Source organism: Buteo buteo, chromosome 24, assembly GCF_964188355.1.
Source record: "Buteo buteo chromosome 24, bButBut1.hap1.1, whole genome shotgun sequence".
NCBI lineage: Eukaryota > Metazoa > Chordata > Aves > Accipitriformes > Accipitridae > Buteo > Buteo buteo.
In genome coordinates, this window is record NC_134194.1 from 9109451 (window position 1) to 9135307 (window position 25857).

General features: G+C 42.2%; 1 protein-coding gene across 1 annotated transcript; it reads right to left on the bottom strand.

Moving 5' to 3' along the window:
- Window positions 1-25857, bottom strand: LOC142044528 (uncharacterized). The gene is made up of 17 exons (XM_075057099.1): window positions 25432-25857; window positions 23096-23440; window positions 22428-22478; window positions 20467-20546; window positions 20150-20206; window positions 19273-19387; window positions 18608-18647; window positions 18161-18224; window positions 14504-14643; window positions 12664-12854; window positions 8338-8682; window positions 6719-7207; window positions 5665-5754; window positions 2381-2427; window positions 1674-1758; window positions 1165-1195; window positions 1-73 (listed from the first exon to the last, which is right to left on the bottom strand). The coding sequence occupies exons 1-17, from the start codon at window positions 25478-25480 to the stop codon at window positions 1-3; spliced, it is 2292 nt and encodes a 763-aa protein (XP_074913200.1). The 5' UTR covers window positions 25481-25857.

The window sequence follows — 25857 nt, forward strand, 5'->3', positions numbered from 1 at the left end:
TCATAGGGAAAAAACGCTGTTTTCTCCTTCAGCGCCACTAAAAACTTTTTCAAGGTCTTCCGCTCGTCCAAGGCTGTAGTGAGAAGCATAGATCACTATGGATGGGGCAAAAGCACATTGCTGCTTCAGAGCATCCTTTCTTTTATTTGTCACATCAACAAATTCCCATTGAAATGGAGACCAGAAGCTACTGAGTCCACTGACTTCTCTGGTGTAAGAAGTAAGCATTGCACCACTGAAGTATTTACCTTGCTTACGTTCTTCTAATGTATAGGAAAGGGCTGTTCAGATGTCATAAAGACAGCTGTAGGATAACCACCATGGGATTAGAAAAGAGTCCCTCCTTGGCCCCCAAGCCTTATCTCCTAGGTGGGGTATGCAGTGGGAGACCATCTACCATTGAAAAGATTATTGGTCTTTGGCAAAGGGGTGATACTTCACTGGACTATCCTGTGGTGTGTCTAGAGAATATCCTTTTTTGAAGATAATCCAGAAGACATGAATTTATCAGTACTACCCGCACAAAGTGACTCACCATACTTTCCTATTTCATATCTGCCTCAAAGCGATCACCTCAGTGATCACCTCAGATACTTCAGCATGACCCAAAGAGTGTGTGAGAAGGTGCAGTGGCCCCATGAGAGCTGCAAGATTTATCTAGTGGTGGAAAGCTTGGTTTGCCACACTGCTGCAGTGTGCCCTTCATGGGGCCCATTCTTTGTGTATTGGCATGAATTACCACTCCACGGAGGACTGTCCGTAAATCCCTGATCCCTTTCTGAGCAATCATTTTGTCAGTTGATCATCATAACCATTTGTCTCTTCATTTCTTTAAAATAACCCCACCAGGGTCATGCTCTGGTATTTGATCAAAGATTAAAGCAGATTAGGTACTTCCTTAAGCTGAGTTCCTACATAACAGTGAGTACCAGTTGCCGAAGTTCTCCAGTGCTCTGGATGTCTGTTCATCAGTACATAGCAGCAGTATCCATGAACCACTGTGTGATTTTCTAGGGTGAAATTATCTGAAGCTTGCTCATAATATAACTTTGGTAGTCAGCACCACAAGCCAATACTACACCCATTAGAATCAGTGGCCAATACCTTCCTGCCTCTAAGAAAAATTACATTGGAACTTTTAAAAGAAATTACAAAATGGATTACCTTTTAATCATAAACTTCTTTGTGTGTTTACCTAGAAGCAAAATAATATTAATGTCACAATGACAAAAACGAATCTGCAATTCTAATGAATCAGTCAAATGAGTTCAGAAGCAAAGATAGTAAGTTGCAAAATTTCTGTGGGCTAAGCAGAAAAGGAGGGATCTCATTCTGATTTAAGTTACACCAATGTCTGTCAGGAGCAATTCCAGGAATCTATGGGACCACTTTACTATAAAGAAAGAGCCAACAAGATGAGCCAGACCTGCAATAAGTGAGTGAACAGGTTCTTTGCACAGGCTTCCTCCTGCTGCATCCCCACCAACTCATGCTCCCTGGTCTCCTCGTGGTGACACCGTCCTGGAGTAAGGACAGCAACCCCCATAAAGTGAACAGAGTGCTGTCACAGGGCCACGGCAGATTTACCAGAAGATTAACCAGAGATACAGAAGGGCATCTGCACTAGGCCAGCATTAGAAACATTAATCAATTATGTGCTTAGGGATACTTACGTTTCCAAAACAACAACGAGAGCATCAATATGAAAAGAATGGACACCGCTAGGAGACAGGCAATGAGGATGGCATAGCTGGGAAACTGGAAGGGAGAAAAGAAAAATTGAAAAGGCTTTCGAAGCATGTTTACTTCAGACCTATTCACGCAGGAGTGCATTGCCTTGGTGGCTAAGAGCTCTGAAATATCTGCATTGGGCTGGAGTTCGCAATGCTTTTCTGAGCTTACCTGTACAAAGTATGGAGAAGACACATCAGGTTGATCATGATAAACAACATGAATTACGTTAAGTATTTAATAAATCTTCCTCTGAAGCATTTGAGCCTAGATTCATCCCACTTAACATGAACTTCTTAATAAGATGTCTAAAGTAGGAGCTTAGTCACCCTCATCCTTCTCTTAATTAGAGACAGGGAAGCATAACAACCCTCCTAAGTTGCCTTTTGCCTGGCCACACCAGGATGCTACCTTTGCCTCTCCTACAGGGGTGTCAGGGAGATGAGGTTTTTCTGAAGTCTCCAAGCCAGATGGGATGGTCACAGACTTTGGCTCTATCCACTGGAAAGATGACTAGATGGTTCCTGAGCTTCTAAACAAAAGTTCAAGCTACTCTTTGCAAACACTGCCCCTTTAGTATGAATATATCGAAAATCACTAGCATGTCCTGCTGTCCTTCTGAATTCTTGAAACTTAGAGGAAGTTTTACCTTATCTCTGTTAACATCACGTTTCTCAGCATTGCCGTCTGAACTTGCTGAAATAAAAGAGATTGAAATTATTACTGGCACAGTCACCTGAAGGAGTGAGGGCCACTGTGGTTGTCACTGCTTTAGTCAAGGAATAATGAACTCTCAGGGAACGAGGAGGGCAAAGTCTGGCCCTGAGTAGGAGAAAAAAAAGCACCTTGCAACCAAAAGGGAACAATCTGTTTCCGCCACAAATGGTCTGTCAGGCAGTCATTGGGAAATGTCAGTCTTCATCAAGGAAAGAGGAGGCTTCCCAGGGAGAGCCCATGAAGCAAGACAGTAGAAACCAGTCTGCTGTGAAAGAGTTTTCAATTCTGTAAGCATGACAAGATGTCATAGAGAGCAGAGGTAGTAAACAGGGTACGAGTCTAAGTGGAGGAACTGTCTCAGTTTAACTGTGGTCAGACTTAAGTGTGATCGCAGTTTTTGCAGGCTGCGTTAGTACTGAAAACCACAGGGAACTTCCTTACATTCAGATAACTTACCACGGTTTTAGGAAAGCTCTATGAGGATAATGCATTTTTTTTTCTATCTAGGTATATTAAGAATAATTCAGTTCTAGCTTTCTAAGCTTTGGAAATATGGGTGAATTAAATGAATGCTCAAGAACCCTTGCAGCAAACTTTTCTGCTGTTATTCTATGATCCTACTCTCTTACTTTTGCTAGTGAATTTAAAGTCACAAAAAGTTAATCTAGGTTTGGGCCTTAGCTCATCATGACCTCATGCTACAAAGTACTGAAATATTTAAGTATTTGGAGCACTTCATCTGTCACAGGAAGCACCCAATGTTTAGCAGCATCTTAAAAACAGAGGAGTCACTCAGTTTAGTGAATCAAAACCTCAGCTTGCATCCTGTGACAGGAAAGCTCCTATGCCTTAGGTCATGCCCTAATGTATAGAAAGACTGTGATGAGTAGTGCTTTCAGAGGTGTAACAAGAGAACAACCATGGATCCTCCATCTGAGCAAAATGTACCAAGGACCAGATGAGTCAGTTGTCGAGGCATCTCTATGTAACATGTTTGCGGTGCTGAAGACCACAGCCAAAGGAAACTTTATATGCATGAGACACCCAGAATGTCACATGCTGATGGGGGTAATCAGGGGGTCACAAATAATCCCATTAGAGAAAAAAAATTGCTTTTTTTCTACTTTTAACTTTTCAGAGTATGTTATTCAGTGAATAACCTAATCTTCCCCAAATTCCTCAGATCTGATCAGCTGTCTATGAGAGCTGAGTTGATTTGTCTCCACGTACCAAATAATGGGCTGGCATTTTAACAAAGACATGGACAGGGCACAGGTAGCTCATACACATGCAACTGTAGCTAGAAATTTGCACTAAAGTAGAAAAGAGATTATGGCTAATAAGCACTACAGCTAAACAAATATAGGTAATAAAACTCTAGCAAGGGCTAAAAATCCCAGGGATACGTGAACATTGCATGTTGCTGTATGCCTGTTTTATGGGGAAGGGCAGGGCAAGGCAGGGAAGGGAAGGGAAATTCAGCAGAATTACCCCCAAATACACAAGAAGTGCATATCTCCCTCCAACATACATGTCCCACAAGTCAAAATTAAACTTTCTGGAAACATGCCACAGCCTGGCTGATGGGAACGACTATTGCTTCTTAGTTTCCATACCTGGAGGAGCAAGGGTTCTCTCTGGGGTCTGAAGCGTGGTCGCTGCTGGAGGGGTTGTTGCTGGGGAAAAGCAGGTGAAGGCAGAAGGGAAACTAAATCAGAGCCTAATCGGCAGGAACCAACCACCCCAGCTAACCCAACCTATCTGGCAAGAATTGTGCTTGGAGATGGAGGGCTCTCTCAACCATAGGTTTCTCTCCCAGCCACTGTGCTAACACCAACACAGAGTTCAGCAACAAATTAGCCTTCCCTTACATTACAATAAGGCTGAAGTTGGTCCATTTAGTGCATTATTTCACAGAGTAAAAGGAGACTGAGTCAAGAACTTAACTTGGTTTATGGCTCTTACTAGACAGTGCTCATTTATGCTGCAATGTTTTCACACATTATGACGGTTTGGCTCTCAGAAATAGCATGGCACAAGTTTTTGCATGGGTGGGAGTGTACATGACTCACATAAGCACAGTATATTTTTCTGCTGTTATTGCTTTTGTGATAGCTCTTTCTACCACACAATCACAACTTAAATTGCCCCCAGGATCCCAGAGGTAAGACCCTTTGCAAAACTTCCTGTTTACAATGGCAGAATATAGGCATTATCCAGAACTATATCAGAAAGATGACAAGTGAGACAGAGGTGAGAAACCCTCACAAATGCTGAAGAGACCAGTTTAGTCTCTTCCGTGAGCCCTCTCCGGGGCATAAAGCAACAGTTTCCTAAGCTCTATTTCTGTTGTAAGTCTCTAAGTCTAGCAAAAGAAGACCTGCAAAAATCTAAATACTGTGTTTTTAAGAATGAAGAGATTCTCAGCACTACTTGAAACTAAAAGGACTCTCTTAACAGCCAAATATGACATGTCATCCATGAATTTTAGCTTTCCTTTTTTCAAGTCCTCGTTTGAGGGCATCTGGTGAGCAGGCTATCGCAACTGAGTAACTTGAGCCATTCTACTTTTATACTTGACTGAGAGACATAAAGTGTGAACTTCATGTAAGTTTGTTTATTTCTCAGACATGGTAGAATTTTGTATACCAGTTCCTTCTCTCTTGAAGAACTGACTGATATTTGTGGTAATTGCCTGCTGCTTTCCAGTTCCTTTTCTGTCGAAGGACTGGCTGATATTTGTGGAAATTGCCTGCTGCTTTCCATCATGACCAAGGACACATGTTAGGCACTGGAGATCTGAGCCTGCAGCCACATCTGGCTGAATACACTCAGTGAGGTTCAAGGCTCACAACACTCAGGGAGGATTTAAAATGGAAAGCTCAATGAACTCACAGTGATGACAAATCAGATATCTGAGGATTCAGCTTGGGTGGTGACAAAGACCAGTTCTTAACTTCTCACAGACCTGAGATACCCAACAGTAGTGAGTGACTCAAAGTCTACTTCCTTTAGAGGCTTAAAAACATGTTTTTCTCAGCTGTTGTTACATCCTGATCTCAAACAATTTCTGTGTGGACCCCAGGCACCTCTTACTTCCAGATGCAATTAATAGCTATCAGTACACTCTTAAGAATGGGCAATCCTTTTGCTTATGACAACTTCTTCATTTCTGTGAACGTGTAACTTCTGACCTCGCAACATTATCCTACTCACCTGTAGTTGGCATGTCTTCCACCGTGAGAGAAGTGTGAGCACTTTTAGTTCCCTCTGCAGTCGGAAGTGTACTTGGCAATTTGGTAGTCACTGAAACAAAGTAAAAAGTAATGCTTACAAAGATCACTGATTAGGAGGGTCTTCATATGGCATTCAGAATTGCTTGCACAATTCTGCATCTGCAACTAAGAGGTGAAAATCTGCACCTCGGTTTTCATGTCTGCAGCTCATCCTACCCAGATAACTGATGTACTTTACTAGCATGGCCAGTGTTTATATGTTTTAACTGTTCAGCTGTGGATGTAATTAATTGTTGCCAAGTTTAACTGGGGCACATCGTTAGGGCTGGAAGACAGGAGATGATACAGAAAAGCTGTCCTCAGAGGTTCAGGTCACAAAGAACTCCAAGTGATAGAAGACCCCCCAAATGTACAAAAACCAGCCTTGTGTGCAGACATCAATCTGTGGAAAATAAGTTACTGATGTGGATAAGTAGCAACCTAGGAATGGTTAGGATAATAATAGGTCACTCTGATCAACTAAATATTAATAACAGCAGCCTTCATATGGGATGACAATGTAAGTACTCAATTTTAAGCATGTTTTGAATTCTCACTGACTTGATTGCTCATGCAGAACATGCTCTAAACTAACCTTTTCAGCAGACTGTTTCAATTGTCTTTCCCAAATCAAGAAAAAAATCAGTGCATAGTTGAGTGAATCTCTCTTACTCCATCCCAGGTGCAGGACTTTGCATTTATTTCCGTTGTACATCACGAGGTTTCTGTCACGTTATTTCTCCAGCCTGTCAAAACTCCTCTAAGTGCAAGCCTGACCCTCTGTTATCTTGGCCATTCACCCGGGTTTGGCATCATCCACAACATTTGACCTGTGTTTCCTTAAACCTACTGAGACAGACCTATAGGCATCTCAGAGAAAACTTCCCAGATACAAATATAAGTATCTGGAGAGTCTCTATGATGCTAGAGTCAGGCTAACACAAACCTCTGCTACACAGAAAAAGGAAAGGATTGGTGCTGGTTACCCTTTGTACCTCCAGGAAGAGGGACAGACTTGGCTGTGCAGAACACATCGTCGTCTTCAGTCTTCATGTCAGCTTCTTGGAAATCATTTGGAAAATCTGGGAGAGCACTGGTTGTCTCCACAGTTGCTGGAATAGTATAATTTTCTGTGACAGCAAATGTTGGGGGAGCAATGGTCTCCAGTGCAATTACTGCTGGAGACTCGGTGGTTGCAGTTGTTGCTTCGGGGACGGTGGTTGTCAGGAGGACAGCAGTCTCTGCTGTTGTTTGATGATCAGAGGTTGCTTCGGGGACGGTGGTTGTCAGGAGGACAGCAGTCTCTGCTGTTGTTTGATGATCAGAGGTTTCAGTTGTTGCTTCGGGGATGGTGGTTGTCAGGAGGACAGCAGTCTCTGCTGTTGTTTGATGACCAGAGGTTGCTTGGGGAGCAAGAGTTGTTTTTCTAAAACGTTTGGGGGAAATGGGAGCCTTTCTTGTGGTGGTTGTCATCACTGGAGGGGCTGCATGGAAAAAACATAGCCAAGAGAAAAGCTAGATCAGAGCATTCACAACTGACCCTAAGTAAAGCCAACACAGAAATGAATGAAAATTACTTAGCTGCTAAAATACTGAGAATGAAGGTGGGAGAGTTGCTATTTTAAAAGGTTGTTTAATTAGCAGAAAACACTCCCCAGCCAGAGTAATTCCCAGATTTACAGATTTGCTTTTCTTTTTTTTCAGTAGGTTTCAAACAACCCCTCCTTGACCCTCTTACAGAAATGGAAGGGCCAGAACCTTGTGTGGTAGAACCCTCAAACTTGCAAACTTTGTGATTTTGCTTTTCAATGTCCTCCTAAAAATAAAATAAATAAAATGGCTCGATTTTCAGCTACGAGCTTCTTGCTAATCTTTTCAACCGGTCCTTGTTTATGAACTCTGTTGCCCTCAAACTCAGGGATAGACATGGGATTGCAGCATTCCCCCCTTGCCCCGTTACATTGCTTACAACAAGCATACAAGAGTGCTGTGTACATCAGCACCAATTGCATTCCTGAATACCCTGTAAAAGTAAAAAAAAATTATCTTTCTGCAGTGTGGAGTGTGGGTACCATAATTTTTTCTGTGCTTTGCAATGCTTTTCAGCCTCTTCTCAACTTTGTAAGACCCTATTATCTTGCTGAGCTGCGGGATAAAGTAAGGAAGGGGAAAAAGTCCTTTAAGGCTCTGAGACAAAATTTCTAAACACGTGGGTCTCCTTATGACATGAACCAAATAAAAGCCTTTTTGGCATTGGGGTTCACCCCAAATGAAAAACTGAATTTCATTCCAAGGGCTTTTCAAATTATAAACCCCTTTTTTAATTCCATCATCTTTTAAGACATCAAATATAGATACACAATGAGAAATTAAATATTTCACTTGAAAGGCAAAAATAGGGTAAAAGTTACTATTTTCTCTTCAAAACTGCTCGTTGAATGTGATTCAGATTGGCAACTGGTTGCAGACCACCCTTGAAAACCACATCATTTAGGAAAAACACTCTTTGCCAAAGCAAACAAATAAAGCAAGCACATGTAGACTCCAATTTTCAGCTCCTATCCAGTAAGAGTTTTCTCCCTGTTGGCTGTATCATGAAGGCCCCCAAACTCACCTCTGACCACCTCCAGCCGCATGTTCCGTTTGATGTCATTGAACCAACCTGGGATCTCTACGCGGCAGCAGTATGTACCTGCATCTTCTGCCTTCACTTTCCCAATCGTGAGAGACACATCTCCATAGGAAATGTAGCCCTGGAGACTGTATCTCTGAGATTTTCTGAACGTCACCCTATTCCCAGTGGTGTGCAAAATTTTATTACTGCACTTTGAATTTGGGCAGGGACCTCTGCCCCAGCACATATCGGAGATGTCCTTCTGTCGTGACACCTGGTAGAAGCAAGGCAACTGAACAGGTTGCCCTATTACTCCTCTAACAACGGCTTCGGATGCGGCGTGCGCTGTGGAGGAAGAACAAGGAAAGATGAGCGTTGGCAGTCTCCGATGCATGGCTCTACCTATGCAACACAACGAGGCAGGGAAAGAAACACTCCTGCCTGCAGGCAGGGCACCGTTACGGATCCCCTGTGCCTTCTCCTGAAGCCTGGTACAGCTAACGGCCCTGGGGCACTACAGGTGACAGCCAGGAGCTCGCAGACATTGCCCTGCTGCTCACAAAATACATCGCTCACATCAAAGATGTGGTGAGCAAAGCTGAGGTCTGCCACTGGCAGCCCAAGTGTGGAATAGACCTCTGCAAATGGAGTTTGGGAACTCCGCTCCCATCCCATCTCCTCTCCTAAGAGACGGTTTGAAAGTTGTTCAGAAACCTGGTGTGAAATACATCTGGTTTTCTCAGTTCACCATCATCTCCTTCAAAAAGGAAATGCTGTCACAGTTTCCTTTCACTGACAGTCTCAATAGCAGGGTCCAAAATACCTATTCACGTATGAAATTAGGGCCTAATTAAGCTGGCAGAGCAGTGGGATCTGTCTATGGGAACCTGTTCTCAGAAAGGGCACTGCTTTTTCTGTTTCTGAGCAAGTCCTGCCAACTATCCCACTTACTTTGCAGAGCACTGTATACATAGATGTTTTAACTGCTAGCGTTATACTGATGTTAAAAAGAGCATATGCATGCTGTCCTTGTGCTCTTACTCTTGATAACCAGCTTTACTTGGTGTTTACAGCCAACACCCACCTTAGCATCTGGTTTGAGTCTTTGCTACATACTGTTCCCTTTTAACTGCTTATGCAGTTCCCAGGTTGCCCTAAAAGGGATTTCTTCTTCATGAAAGGCACTATACAAAAAAGGTTCCCATACAGGAACAAACCTTTTCTGGTTTACATTCATCTAGTCTGTGTCGGTCCTCCTACGCTGTTGCCTTTTTTCCCCATGTTATCATTTACATATGGTGGAGCAGGAACTCAGGGACCTGGGGACCATCCAGATCTGGTTCTCTGCTGCAGCAAGAGGATCATCCTGCAGATCTGACATCTCATGGCCAGCTTGCTTACCCCAAAGAGGACTTACAGCAGTTGCTGCTATTATCACCAGCTTTGGCCCTGGCTTGCCAAACATTTCTATTTTGCCAGCTGTTTGAATGCCTTTTCTTTTTGGCATGACTCCCAGATAGCAAACAGATGCTTCCAACTGTGTCCATGTCTCTTTTGTTTTGTCTTTAATGGACTATTCCCCAGGTGAGGTTTTAGTCTGTGGCAGGCTGCCTCATGACTTGTTATTGGGATGACATTTCAGCTTCATTATTGCTTATCCCATTGGCAAGGTAAGCCAACTCGTTCAGGTTTCCACAGCTCCAAATGCTAAAAGAGTAGAGGCAGACAAAACAACATGCAATATGGTGTGAAGGGCAGAAGCTTTTGCAGTGAAATGAAGGTAGAAATGTGCCAAAAAATGAATTCCTGAATACAGGATAAGGCTTTGCAAGATGGCTGCTTGTTTTAGTCCTTGGAAAGGGTAGGTTCATTTGCCTTGTTACAGCAAAACAAACAGAGAAAACAGCCTCTTTCTGTAACGACAGAACAAAACGGTTCATCCAGTTGACCTTGAAAGTATCCCTAGGGGAGCAGGGCGTTAGTCACTGAGCAGGTTAACACATATTTTCAAGTCACCCCAACAAAGATATGTGCAAAACCACAACCAGCTTGAACTGTTCCTGGTGTTAAGGTCGCTGGTGCTTGAGGCAAAATGGGCTCATCTTCTGATCTTATTTCATCCCAGTCCTGCACAGCACAAAAGCAGCTTCATTAAGCAATCCTTTAACAAATGAAAATTTACCTGCTTTTCTCTTTAAAAGAAGCAGAGCTCTGAACTTATTAAATAAATAAATAAGTAAATAATAGAAGGAAGAAGAGGGAAGACAAAAGGCACCAGATTGTCTCCAGTGCAGTTTCCCACCAGTATTGTGCTAGAAAGTTATAGGTTTTGCAGTTTCAAATCCTCTTTTAATTTATGTTAAGCTAATGTTGCTAACATCTGCCTGCCCTGTAGGTTGGTATGGAAAGCTTCAATACCGCAACAGCCTCGATTCAACAGCATGAACTTCTGCAAGGACTAAATAACTTTCTTCTCAGTTGCAGCCTCTTCCACAGATACGTTTTCCAAAAGAAATAGTAAATAGCACTGAATGAACATGTCTTTGAAATTAAGAGGTTCCTGAGACTGTTATATTGTGCTAGTCTTACTGTGAGAGGAATCCTGCCCTTGTCAGTGGCAGATTAAGCATCCAGATTTGACCCAAGGCACCCTGAGCATCAGCTATGCCTGGGTAGTCCCACTGAAGTCAGTGAGGTTTGCCACTCCAAATCCTTAATCTAAGTGAGAGAGAAATGGACTCCAGATGTTTAATATATCTTCCAAAATAGAAAGACCTATTCATAATTGTTCAGATCATGCAAATATACACATATTTATATATACTCTCTCTTGAACCAGCCCTCAGTGACAGTTGGTATTAAGCAGTAACTCCAATAGTTGCTGTTGTAGTGGTCTTCTCTTCTGTAGACAGGTCATTGGATGGACAAAGACATACATCCTCCAGCAAAGACGGCTGGCCAAAAAAGAAATTTTTTTCTTGATCTATTTCTGGAATAATTTTCCTTCTTTGTAGAAGATACTTGGTATCTTTTCCCTATCAATCCTATTTATTTTATTTTTTTTTACTTCTTCTTGAAGCTTCTGTACTGATGAAATTGCAGAGAAAATGACTGATAAACAGAAAAGATGCGTTTAACTGCCCACTCTGCTGGTTTCCTGAGCCTCAAGACTACCCATTCTCAGCACCGAGCCAAGTTAAAGAGAAGGTAACAAAACAGCCAGTCTCACCCTTCAGTAGCTCTGCATAGAAGAAAGTTTTTGCAAATAAGACCAAATGGAGGCAAATACCTCCAATTTATTTTGAGGCTGAAGATATGGCAAGGAAAGAGACCTCCTGTTTCTTCTGCTGAGACTGGCAAAAGACAAAAAATACAGCGAAGCGCTGGCAAAGCTCCGCTTGTGCAGCAGACACCATGGAGGTTGTGTTACCTTGCCTGAACAGGGCATGGATCACCTCTTCTCCCTCAGTGTATCTTGCCACTGAGCAAACTTTTCCACTACTTTTCAGACCAGTTTAAGAACACTGCAGTTGCTCTAGATGTTATACATAATATTTCATCCTGGCAGAGGTTAGCCAATTAATATTTAGCCACCTGAGACAGAATTTCCTGAAATGCTTAAGTGATTTAAAAGCACAGCTCCCATTAGGAACTCATGCCCCACTGAAAGTGGGTGAACCCACATTCCTGAGCCACCTCAGGCAATTTGGAAACTGCACTGCTGATACCTAAATGCGCATGCAGAAATGTAGCCAATGCCAACAACGCTTGCAAGACCCAGTCTCCCAAGTTACTCTTCTTTGACTTCTATCTCTTTTAGGATTCAGATTTTAGATGGCTAAGCTGAACATTTGGGAGTAAAAGGAGAAGAATCTCCAGCTGTGCTTTTCCATACTCAATTTATAGCAGCAGACAGCCCTCAGAGTTTCAGAAAATCTTTTCTTTATCATGTATATACATTCATTACTCTCTCAGTATTTCAATTCCCTAGCTTGGGCTGTGTCAGCACTGTAGTGTGGTAGAGAGGCAGATGAAGAAGCAAAGCCAGAAGTACACATTTAACAGTAGTAAAGAAATTAGTTAATTTGTGGGGACAATAGAATTAACCAAGCCCATACACAGAGGAAACCACATACATTTTTAAAAAGAAAAAAAAAAAAAATTCTTGATCAGTATTAACTCAGTAAGTTAAGAAAACTTTTGAAGTTCTGTATACAATTATGACCTTTTTCACTGTTTTGTTTTCACAAAACAAGCGTCGCTGTTCTTAATTTTATAAAATTTTTGTTTTCTGAGCAAGCACACAAAAAGCAGGTGAAGACTCACCTATAAAGATCTGTATCATAATCCAGTGAAACAGCACAAAATGGGACATTTTAGCTGATGGAGACTCCAGGGCAGTGAGTGGAAGGAGAGAAAACTGGATCTTACGCTTTCCAGAGATGCTGAGTGAGCGCCACTGAAGTCTCGTTTCTCCATTTCCAGATTTTATGTACCACAACTGCTTCTTTCCTACACTTCCGGACAGAAGCCAGTCAAAAGGGGTGATTCTCCAGCTGTATTTAGCAATGGTGCAGCCTCACTTTGAGCACTGTGTGCAGTTCTGGGCCCCACAATTTAAGAAGGATATTAAGGTCCTTGAACGTGTCCAGAGGCAGGAAACAAAGCTGGTGAAAGGGCTGGAAGGGATGTCTGATGAGGAGCGGCTGAGAACTCGGAGTTTGTCTAGTTTGGAGAAAAGGCAGCTGAGGGGCGACCTCGTTGCTCTCTACAGCTTCCTGAGAGGTGGACATGGAAAGGGACGTGCTGATCCCTTCTTCCTGGTATCCAGTGATAGGACATATGGGAATGGTTCAAAGCTGCACCAGGGGAGGTTTAGACTGGACATTTGGAAGCATTTCTTTACCGAGAGGGTGGTCAAACACTGGAACAGGCTTCCTAGAGAGGTGGTCGATGCCCCAAGCCTGTCAGTGCTTAAGAGACACTTGGACAATGCCCTTAATAACAAGCTTTAACTTTTGGTCAGCCCAGTGGTCAGGCAGTTGGACTAGGTGATCGTTGTAGGTCCCTTTCAACTGAACTAGTCTATCCTATCCCAGTCTATCCTATCCCATTCTCCTTCCTCTTCCAAGACGCTCAGCATGGTACTACCACCAGAGATTTCAATGTGCTATTTCTTTTGCCTTTCCATGGAAGTCTTAAGGCCCATTACTGTTCTGTGGTGCTGAGCAGCAAGAACAAGCTCTGTGCTCTTACACTCCTAAGTATTTGGCTTAGTCTCCACCTCTGACTTTGTCTTCACTTACATTTTCTTAATCCCTTCATTTCCCCTGATTCTGCCTTCTGCTTGAAGACCCTCCTCTTTCTTTCACCAGATTCATATTTTCTATTCGTAAAGACAGTCTTGCAGAGACACTCACAAATGTTTTCCTGAAAAAATAAATCCTTCCCCAAAATCTGCAACACCAACTCCAAGAAATACTTTTTAATCTTTCTGACTTCTTTTTTACTCTTCCTGGCCAATTGATAAAGAAGTTATCTGAAAGTTCTTCTCTGGAAAAGATGAGTAATAAAGCAAAAGTAATTCAGGGCATTAAGGTCAGGAATGAAGAATTGCAGGCAGACAAAACTGTGTGCAAAGGGGAGAAAAAATTCCAAGTTCAAATGATAAAATGATGGGCTTTAACCAGACATTACCCCCTCAGAGAGGAGATTTTGGGCTTATCCTGAGTAGTCAAGCCCATGAAAATGTCAGCCCTCTGCTTTTTAGCATTAAAAAAGGCCAATCAAATTTTAGCAGTTATTAATAAAGCAATAGGAAACAAAGCAGAAGACAGCAATACACCACTGTACAAATCTACCTTGGATCCTATGTATAGTTCTAGTCCCCTCAAAGCACATGTTAGATCCAAAAAGGATTCCAGGAAGGGCAAAAAGAATGGTGGAAAGTATGGAGGAGCTTCCACAGGAGGATTAGATGGTAGTCCATGATAAGTTAGCCTGGAAAAGAGATAACCTACGGGGAAGAGGTCTACAAAATCTTGGGTAGCACAGGAAGGTTGGAGAGGGATTAGTTGTTTGATATCCCCCCCAACACAGCATCAGAGAAGGACTCTTGTGCTTGCAGACCTGTTGGACTCAGTAGTGCATTGGAGTAGGAGGCTACCTCTCATTAGCATCCTCATCCATCACACCACCACTATGTTGCACTAGCAAGAAGTAGATCCCCAATAGACCAGGCTCCAGCAAAGCCAGGGTGCCTGGTTCTTTCACCGCCATGTAGCCAACTGATGCTCCTGCACCCAACTTAGTGGCAGATTCAAGCACCGTGAAGCTCAGAGAACTATTCTGAGTTTATTCTGAATCGGTGATGCCGCAATGCTGATCTGTACCTTCACATGCTTCAGTGCAGCATAAACAGCAACCACTGGGGATAGACACAACAATACAGCAGCGTCTTATTGTCAACATTATAAGGTAGGTTAACCAGCAATCAGTAAAATATCTAATTTGTTGTATTCTACCAGGTACAGTTCATACAATGCCAAGTACACACGGCCCCAGCTGTTCTGTGAACAGAACTAATGAAACCTGATGTGTCCAATATCCTGAAGACTTTTTCCCTGCAATGATCCCAGTTTGTCCTTTGTCTCTCATCGCTCACTGTTAAGCAGTGGCTTCAAGCCCATGCCCAGCTGATGCCAGTGCAAGGAGCAGCTGAATCCCACCTGGGGCACAAATTTGGATCTTTATCCAGCAACGAATTTCCATGAAGCTTGTCAAAACAGAATTGGTCAGTATGTTGCAGGTGACTAGGGAGGGAAGAGAATGAACACAGCATCATGTAAGCTTTGTTTCTTTAGCAAGACTGGGCTAAATGCAGCAGAGTGAATTGAGAAACATCACCCAAAATCCAAGTGTGCTGGGAAGAACCAGAAAAATGTAACTTGCTTTCTGCTTCTGTACTGCTATCTAGTGGCTTCTTGCAGGCAGAAAAGGAAAGGCAGAGAACTCTCTCAAAAAAAAAAAATCAGTTTGCAGCTCGTTAGTTAGCCATATCACACTCAATGTGCTGCCAGTTTGTGTGCAGCTGGATAATCTCCTAATGGGTGAACCGGCTCCAAGTACCACCTGCACATCTCTGGGGCTCATTTTGAAATGCCTCTTCCAAGATCCACTGACATAAGTGGAAGTAATGAAAAAGTACAGGGAGCTTCTGCCTGCATGTATTTGCATGTATTATACTGCATATCCAAGACAAAGTTCTTGCTCCACACAACCTTTGCAGAGTCTGTTTACCAACTAACTGCACAGCAGAAAGGAAACTTTAATCGAGATTCTGGTTATCAGATATTCTAGAACCTTATTTTGCATGAAAACTCTCCGATATAAGAATTAGTCTGTAATATTAAGAAAAAAAATCCTTATGGGCAAGCAGTTTTAATGATTAGCAATCTTCAGAGATGGTCTTCAAACTCCTTAAGAGCATGAGTGGTTGGAATCAGGTAAGTTTGGAAACCCCACACTTGTCTAACTCTGATTCCAGTAGAGACTGATTTGGTAAAATTCCAGAAAGCAGAAACTGCTGAAGATGTTTTCTGAGATCTAGTTCAGCGACCAGATCAGACTTCCTCCAGCTCCGGTCATGGACTAGAACCCACAGCAGCCACATGCTAAGCCAGGCAGAAAGCAAGCAGCGTCTGCAGTGTGGTCAGTCATTTTAATTTAGTAATTGCTATTAATAGTTAAATACAAAAATACAGTCTAACCCTAGCAGGTTCTTTCTAGTTTCGGTACCTTCCACAAGTCAACACATGACATGAACACAGAAAACAGCAGAGCTGGTCTCCTCCACTGCCTTTCCTGGCCTAGGGCTCAGTGATCACCTAATACCTGTGCTCCCACACCGAGCTCTTCAGTCAACCACAAATTCACCTCCACGTTTTCAACCCTTTAGGTCTGCTCCGACAGACAGCCCCAAGACAACACGCGGCACAAGCGAAAACACAAAGCACACCAGGGTCACCTATCCCAACTTGCTTTCCATTTCTTCCTTCCTCTACAGGATGAGGAGCCTTTCCCTCCTTTGTGAGCCTTTGCAAGCACACTCACCAGCAGCATCCCACCTTAGCCAGGCTCTCCAGGACTCCTGGGGGAAAACACTCCCCTCCCCAAACTGCTCAAGCCCTCCCACCTCTACCAGCTGGGGGAAGGATGGGTAACTGCTCCACTGACCCCAGCTCCCCTTAAAGCACAACCAGACTGTGGTCCCAAGTGTCTCAGCTGTTAACATAAATACCTACTGATTTTATTATTGCTCCTTTACGCCTCATTGGATAATACAGCTTTGTTCTTCACATGACTCCCTTGTAAATTAGGAACTCAATGATAGAAAGTTTGCGGTAAGTCTGCAAGTCTTCCCCGTGGCAGCAATGTCTCCTCTAGGTGTTCCGCATTGCTGCTTGGGATGAGCTTCAGGGCAAAATTTGTACTGACCAGTATTTGCTAAGAGTTGGTCTCTCTCCTGCTTGTACTACTTTTCTGCTCTTTCAGGAATTCCCCAGCCTCTGTTTAAAAATGCACTCTTAAAAACAATTGGGGAAAATTAGCCTTCCACTTAAAGCTGATTTGGGCGTGTTGTGTCTATTGCTCAACTACGCATAAAGCGTTGATTCATCCTCACGGGGCTGCCTCCATTTCTTTAAGTAAACCAAAGTTTAGTGTTGCAGAGAATAAAAGCTGAGACCCAGGTCTAACTGAGGAGCAGTGGAGGAAAGGCACTAGGCCACAGATACTCCTACATAAACTACATTTATGAGGTAAAAGCCATCAAACAAATTCAGCATAAGACATGTGAGTCATTTGGTATCTAGAGGGGTGTAAAGGCAGGGCAAACTTTCAGCCAATATGGTGTGCAATGTCCATGACTTTTCCACAAGCTAAGAAAAGTGAGAATTTAATTAACTTTGCAAAGTAGATATTTTTTGTTCAGTTGTTTTAGAAGCCTGGAAGTAAGACTTTCCACGCTGAGGACTTCTCAAAGCATAGGCATGCCCGAGGAGAAAGCCACAAAGAAGAAAGATGACATATATTGCAAAGGAAAATGCACTTAGTCATGGTTCTCTGAAAACAAGCTGTGAATATTCTGCACATTGAAGTACTGATCCTGTAGGCTCTGAGGACATCCCATGACAGGCTGAGCATCAATAGTTCCTCCAGATTTAACTGTGGGTGGAGAGCAATTAATACAGTGCATTACTGAGCTGTTACCAGGACTGGTTATACCCAACCTTAACGAAAATTCCACTAAATGTATATTGAAATACTAACACTACCAAGTTTTTCCATGTGTCATCTTTGTGATGGCAGCTATGACATTACTTCTGCCCTCTGATGGCATTTGTAGCTGGCAGATACAGTACACAGTAAAGTCAAGTATTAAAAAAACTTGTGTGGTTTTCCTTTAGAGATTGAGTAGCTATTCTGACACTTCCTCTTTTTTTCCAAAAAGGAAGAGACAATTTGAAGCAGATAATAAATATAATGGTAACTTTCTTTAGGGTTTGATAAGCAGATTCTGGTAATTTCCATTCAAGCCAGTAGGGTTTCTGTTTCTGGAACAGGCTGATAAAAGTTTTTAATTAGAAATGTAGCTTTTATTTGTTTTATTAGAATGATGTGAATAATGCTTCAGTAGTCCAGTCACATTTAGCTGCTGAGCAGAGGGAGCAGCTAACATTTTGCAAACTATTTAATGTCCCAGCGATGACAAAGGCAAGCATGCATATAGTCCTTAGTGTATTATATAAATGTTTTCCTCTGCATGGATCTCATCTTCCAGGGCACTATGATTCCCTGCAGCTTCTGGCCGCCAAAATGCAACAAAGCTGCACAAAAGAGTAAAAACCATGCTGTTAAACAAAAAACTGACAATAGAAACACAGACAAGCAGATAGCTAAACCAACCAGCTCACTGGAAAAATATAAAATATGCTAAAACACTTAAACATGACTGATAATGAATCATTTTTCCACTTATGAGACAACCCACACTTGAAGTTTGCATGCTCCCCAATGCAATGCCCTGACAGTTATACTCATTTTTGCTTACTAACTAACAAGTAGCAGGATTTATTAATTTCTTTTTGCAATGTTTCCTATTAACTTGAATTTTTTAAAAAAGTCAAAGTATGTGCTGAAGCATTCTGACAACACTTTCTTTCTGCAACCTAGTTTGTCCTATTAGCTAAAGCATAAACAGAATACTTACTTTGCAAAGTCACCAGTCTTCTTTGTATTGTATAAATATTCTAAGGGCCATCAAGAATGAAAATAAAGAAAAAAAGACAGAAAACATGATTTTGTTTAAACCATCAGAAGCAAGTAAAGTAGTGGGTTCAAAAAGAAAATTCAAGTGTAAGAAACTAAATAAAGGAACTTTAAACAAATGTTTTCTGTATATAGGAAATCCCCATTATTTCCATGAGATCTAATTCATACGTCTTGGTCTGACCAAAAGGCTCTATGCAGAAAGTCTGGCACATAGAAAAATATTGCGTACAGTTATATGAAACCAGTGCCCCTCCCATTATCATTGGGAAGGACTGGGACAACACGGCAACCGAGGAATGGGCAGGAGGAAATGAGTGGGGCAGGAGAGGCGGGCTTGTATCACACATCTCCTCACCGGACCCCAGCTCGACTGGTTGCTGAGGAGTCCGAGACATAAAATGATGAGACCACATTCGCGCCTTGCGTTCTGTGCCCCCGAGGCTAAGGGGGAGAGCTGAGCAAGCAACCCCAGCGCAGGGCAGAGTGAGGCCATCTGGAGACCTTAGCTCACTTCCCTGAAGCAGAAGACATGTGGCATCTGGCACAGCTGTGATCAGACGTACATGACCAAGCCTTGAATAACCACCCATGAAAAGTACTTACGTCTAGCGAGGAACAGGGCCAAAATAAGGATGGCTAGAAGTACTGCACATAAACCAATCCCGATGTATAGCCCGTTTTCTGAATACTGCTGACTGGGAAGCAATACAGACACATTCTGTCAAAAACAACACAGATGAGCATTAGTGGCATTAAGAGCAAGAAGCCCACACGGTACCAAAAGGCAAATTTGTGTGTTTTGCAAGCCTGCAGTAAAAGTACACTTGAGAGCAAGAGCCTAACTTGAGATACAGGACTAGTTGCAAGCAGAATCACTGCAAGTTGTATGAACCATGCTGTTAAACACATTACTTTCTGAGATTGTCAAAGAACCTGAAGTTATTGCAAATCCCATTTGTTCAGGTTTAATACTATTTGGTGAATATTTTATTTTTTATGATTAAAGTATCTCCTGATGTCACACCCTCCCACCTTTTTGTCAGTTTATTCAGTAGTTATTCAAGGCTTTATACCAATAAGTAAACACGCCTCCTCCTTGCAGTGGTCTTTATTTAGCCAAAACTTCTTTCTGAAGTCAGCCGTTGGACATCTAACCTCTCATTAGGAACTCAGGCCTGGAAAGATGCTGAAGGGCAGTATGGCCCTTGACTTGCATTCTGCACATGCAGCAGTATAGAAGCTCACAGCACATACTGCCTTGTAGTATGTCACAGCAGGCCTTCCGAAAGGCTAGCTTGGCTGTCTTGTCTTCCTGATAAAATCTGGGTGATGTTGCTGCCCGTCACCCTGCAATATGTGCTGGAGGACTCAGCAGAACAGACACAGAGCTGCCTGCTCGAAGCGCATTGCACAGGGAGTGCAGAGCATCCCTGTGCCGTCAGGTGGTCCAGTTCCAACTCGTCCCCTTTCCCTGCCATACCTGCACGTTTGCCGTTACATCCGAGCAGCCTGAGGTGCTTGAGCAGGGACCAGAGGCCTGAAAGGCAACACAGATGTTGCTAACACTCTTCCTGCATTAGTAGGAAGTACTTTATGCATGCAAAGCAGGTTTCCCCCCCTCCTTTAATAATGAGCACATAAGCATTCTCTCATAAGCACTAAACATGCAGACCACAAAAAAAAATATTCTTTTGCAATCAAACTAAAGCAGTACAAGTGAACTGTAGGGATGACCCAATAACCTCTCAGGTCTATCCACTTCGTCTAGGTAGGCTATAGCACAACAGAGATGCTTACGGTCTGAGGAGCTTCCGAAGCAGAAACCGACGGCCACGTTCTTGTGATGGTAAAGGATGATTCACTGGTGCTCCCTTGAGCTGAGCAAAGGCAAGACAAACACATCACTTGCACAGAGAACCATTCTTCCTTGACAGAGAGGACTTTGTACTGCTGACTTGGGAGCGCCAAACTTAAGTATCTCTCTATCAGGAGTCTCAGCTCTGCATATCATAAAGAGGTTGGTACCTTCAGCACAAAATTCTAACTATTGCAGCCTCTGCTGTCCTTTTCAGAGCTTTGAATTCCTTCCAGGAAACACTTAGTTCTTGCTGCTATATCAACACAGGGCCTAGAAGGAAGGAGTTACCAAGGCAGGCATCAGGTTTTGGAGCAAAGCAGCAGCAGTGGATGCTTAACGCAAACTTAGGTTATCTGAGGAAAAGCGATTAAGGTTAGCTCAGGGCCTTAAAAGTGCAAGTGGTGCAGAGTTGGAGAAAGAAAGTGATAACTTTTAAAGTCCCAGACAGCTATACAATAAACAGACTGACCAAAATGTGATATATTTGTGTAAGGACCTGCAGCATATTTTGAGGTAATTTCCCGGAGCAAAGCTGTTTGCAATATTTAAACTTCCGACGTACAAACTTATGTCTTCCATATCATCAGTCTCAGTTTCTCCACATGTTGTCAGATGATATACAACCCTTCCGAAAGCAAAATCTCCTGTTCACATTATGACAACCCCAGCTGGTTCCTTTGACATTTTAAATTGTTACCCTTCTCCCAGAAGCTTTACTTTGAAGAGGACAGGATCATTTGCTTCACTGTTCTCTTCCATTGGAGATGCTGGAGCACTCCTACATCAGAGGCACATGACCACCTGCCTTTTGCAGTCTCCCTCTGCGTGAACATGCACATATTAACTTGTAATCTGAAAAGTTACTCCACCAGCAGCAAAGGAAGACGTCACAGGGTTAAGAAAACCCATGAGTTCTAAGATTGGAAGCTATGTTATTTGCAACTAGAACAGAAACAGTCTGAGAAAGTTTTCACTTCTTCTTCCAAAAAGGAAATGCAACTGTGGTAACATTTTAGAGTTGCTTAACTGGAAATATCTGAAATGGAGGGAGAAATACAAATGGCATCCCTGACTTTTCTTTCAAAATCTGGAGAACATGCTGTTGTTACACTATGAGCTCTCTCTTGCGCACTGGAAATTAAAGTTATCTTTTTCAGACTGAGAAAGATGCAGCTGAGTGGGTATACAACAGAAGTCTATAAACTTGTGAGTGGAATGGAGAAACCAAGTGAAGAATAGTTGTTGACTGTCCCTTCTACTACAATGAAGGGCCTCACATTACTACACATGCATAGGCTACAGAGGATGTGGGCAGCCTCCAAGACACAAATCATACCAGGGTAGATGAATACTTTGGCACTGTATCACAAAATTACTGCCCCATTTCTACCACCATCCTTAATCATCTGCTGTTGACTGCTACTGAGATAGTATCCTGAATCAGATGCACTTTTGAGCTAGCCCAGTAAAACAGTTCTATGTTATAGAGCAACAAATAAATGTATTAAGTAGTGGGCACACCCAACTCCTAAAATTTGTGTTCTACTATTCATGGGATGCATTTCCTGAAGATGAGGTGAGATTTTATACCACAAACAAAACAACATACCAAAACAATAGCCACAGGAAAAAACAATACTTGCAGCACCAATAAAACATCTACTTAAGGATAACACCTGCAAGAAAACTTCCTCCCAAGTATACATGTTCCTTCTGCTCGGCTCTCTATATACTGTCAGGCAGAATTTAAATCCAAGTTCTGATCTCTGGTTCTATGGTAATGTTTAGTAAATTTTAGCCAAGACATTTCTATCATCTATCATTTTATTTCCTACCTAAGATCCCCATTTGCAATATAGCCTATATATGCTATTGAGATTAATACTTGGATAAAAGTTACCTGAGGTCTGTTCAGAGGTGTAAGTGTGAGGACTTGCAGTAGAGATCCTAGCTGATGTTAAAAAAATAAAACAAAACCAACATACGTTATAATTAACCTTAGTGCTCATTTATGTAGTGTAAAAGAGAAAGCGTTTCTATAATAAAACTTTGCTAGTATCAGCCACACAAGTACATCTGTCAGCCACTTGTTCCATATATTATGCTTTTTACAAACAAGCAAAAAAAATAAAAATCAAAGGAAGAATTGATTAAAAAAAAAACATCTATACTAACTTTGTGTCCCTGGACTTTCCTCTGGAATCAAGCAGGGAAAATGAAGCACTGTTTTCTATGAAAAGGGTCAAGTATAACACTTTCTATGAATAAAGTACCCTGTGCTGCCCTTTCTCTCAAGTTCTTCAAATAGTGCTTCTAAGAAAGCGCAGTAGTGCTGGGCACCATGAAACAAAGCACCATGTCCTTTTTTTAATTGCAGTGATTGCACTGGGATTACAACAAGGCCAAAGACAGTTTAATTTAAACAGCACTAATAACAGACCTGCAAAGTCCTAAAGATCAGTCCTATGAATGATTATAGAAGCCATTCCCACCACAAGCTTTGAAATCCAGACTGAGCAGCAGGTTTACCACAATAGTACTGACACGAGAGAGCACCTCTGCACTCACCTTTCTCTATCACAACCTTGTGATTACTCGTCTGATCATTGAACCACCCTGCGATCTCCACGCGGCAGCAGTATATCCCACTGTCTGCTTCCTCGGCGTTCACAATCGTGAGGGACACGTCACCCCTTAGCAGGTTCCCTTTCAACATATACCTGCTGTTGTACTGCTCTGTCACCTTCCATCCGTCTGTCCAGATAATGGTCCGATAACATTTTGAAACAGGGCAGCTGTCACGACCCCAGCACATCGATGTAATGTCTTGTATCCTATTAACAGTGTAAGAGCAGGGCACAGTGATATTCTGGCCAACCCTTCCTTTCACAAGTGATCCCGATACTGTGGGGCCTGTGGACAAAAAGACAAACGTCAGTGTTGAGCACAGGCCATGCAAGCACATCTTGTGTGACTTGATACCTGCCATCTTGCAAACACCACCAGGCATGGCTGGATCAGGTTTTCCACAAATAGATGTGAATCCCAGCAGGACTGATGAAGTGAGGGATAATAATCAGGCCAGTGATTTGTTCAGAATGCGTCTCTAGCCAGAGAAAGAAATAAAACACACTTTCTGCAGTCTCTGCATGTAGGCAGAGAGGTGAAGAGAGAACAGAATTTGGATCTACACAACTTGGTGGCTTCTCTTTAGCCATATCCAGTCTGTTAGCTCTTTATTTTTTCCTTAGTTCAGATTTAATCCAAGCCACACACGGGGGAACAGTAAGACATTGACCTTCATTATAACCATTGTGGGAAACTTCCTCCCTTTCAGTGAAAAGCCACTAAATCAATCACAGGTTTCATCAGAATAATCACTGCTGAACACGTTTCCTTTTTTCTTGCCTAATGACAGATTTTGCCTACTCTTATCAGAAGAGATTTTTCAGAGCTTTTTGAGAAATTTTATACCCTCTTTTTTCACAACCTTATTTTCTTCCCTCATTCTTATGCAGTTTCTAACTTGTTAGGTTCCCATTAGAAGTCATTTTTCATGTTTCCAGAAGGCTGTGTCACACTATTCAAGTCAAAACAGCAAGACACAGCAGCCAGTAGCCCATTCGTCACAGTGAGATAGTTTCTTTTGCTGTATTCAGACCACTCCAGTCAATATTCCCTTTAGGAGGGTTTTAATAAAAGCTGTATTAAGTGCCAGCCAAAATCGTTTGTGCTCTGATGGTCCAGTCATAGCCATCCTGTAACCACCTTCTTCTAACAGGTTACATACACAGTGGGGCTCCTGAGGTGCACATTCTGTCTGCTTGTACTTCAAAGAAAACTGTTTGCCATATACTTACCACTACGCATTTCTTATCAAATTCAGTAACGTGGGACCACACGTGTAAATATTTCGATCTATCCGTATTAACATTTCAGGGATAGAATTCTCTGCAGCAAGTACGGGCAACAAATTATCTCTATTAAAAGTCTAGCCCACTCTATAATTAGGAAGGGAGCTCCCCGAGGCAGGTCCGCCAACTGTATGGCTTGATTGCAATTGTCCCTTGTGAAAAAGCTGTTCTCCCCAGCTCAGCTCAGTCATTTTCCCAACCTAAGCTATTATAGTTAAAAATAAGTCTTCATTCAGAAACTTTGCCACAATAGCATACTAGAAACTAATCTCTGAAAAGAATGTATTTTACTGAATATAAAAAAGCAAGCTCTAAATGAATCGCATCATAAAAGGCTTTATAAAGAACTAGAGGAAATAGTATCTGCAATATCCCTTTCTTTCTACTGAACATATTCTACCACCAAATTTTTAATGTCTATCTGCCTATACTAGTACCACTCTGCAACCTGTTGTTTACAGTGCTATTGCCTTTAGCAATATTTTCCTAGGAGCACTGCTTTCTCAGAATGAAAAAGGAGAAATTACCAATTTGTCCCAATAAAATTTCCCATTGGCTGAAAAACACCAGGTGCCACAGTTGACCTTTCCCATGTCTTCCTAAGCATTCATCTTCACAAAGCATGTTGAAGTGAAATATCCTTGGTTTACATCTTTTCTAAAATGATTTAAAGTGCTCATCTCAGATGTTCATTATCTAAAAAACCGCAAAAGATCATTCACTAATAAGACTAGCAGACAGCCCAAGAATCAGCATATTTAAAACCATCATACCCTCAACATGATTTTGTTTTAAAAAGGAGATAAGGCCATCAGAAGACTATTGAGCCACTGTGACAAAGTTCTATTCGTAACACAAAGCTGCAGTTTCTGTGCCATGTAGCCACTCTTCCTGTTGTAATGTAAAATCTCTCTCTCTGCAACCCTCAGAAACATTCATGTGTGTTAGCTCCATCCGCCTCCACCTATTCATTTAGGGCCACTCAGTTACCTGTAAAGAGGATCAGAAGAATCCAGTTCATGCAGAAGTAAGACGACATTGTGGCTGAAGATGAGGAACAACACTCCTGTTCACCCTTCGGGCACCTACATTCAAGAAAACTTATCTTCTCCGTAAACTTCGGGTTTTACTTCTTAGTAGACCATCTTTAGACACAGCTGAGAATGGCCTTTAGTCTAATCCGAATTGCTTTTCCTGTGGTTAGTCTGCTAGTCTCTAGCAGCGCAGCCAAGCGCTGCTGCTGGCAGTGTACACAGCTGAACTCTTTCTGACTGTGGTTTGACTAAAAGGCTGAAATACTTAGCAGTACTTCAGAAATCTACTTCTCATTTTTTCCAGATCTCCTTATTACAGTAGATGAAACTGTTGTCAGCGCCACCGAGCTGACATATCTGTAATCCCTTGCCCCATGCTGCT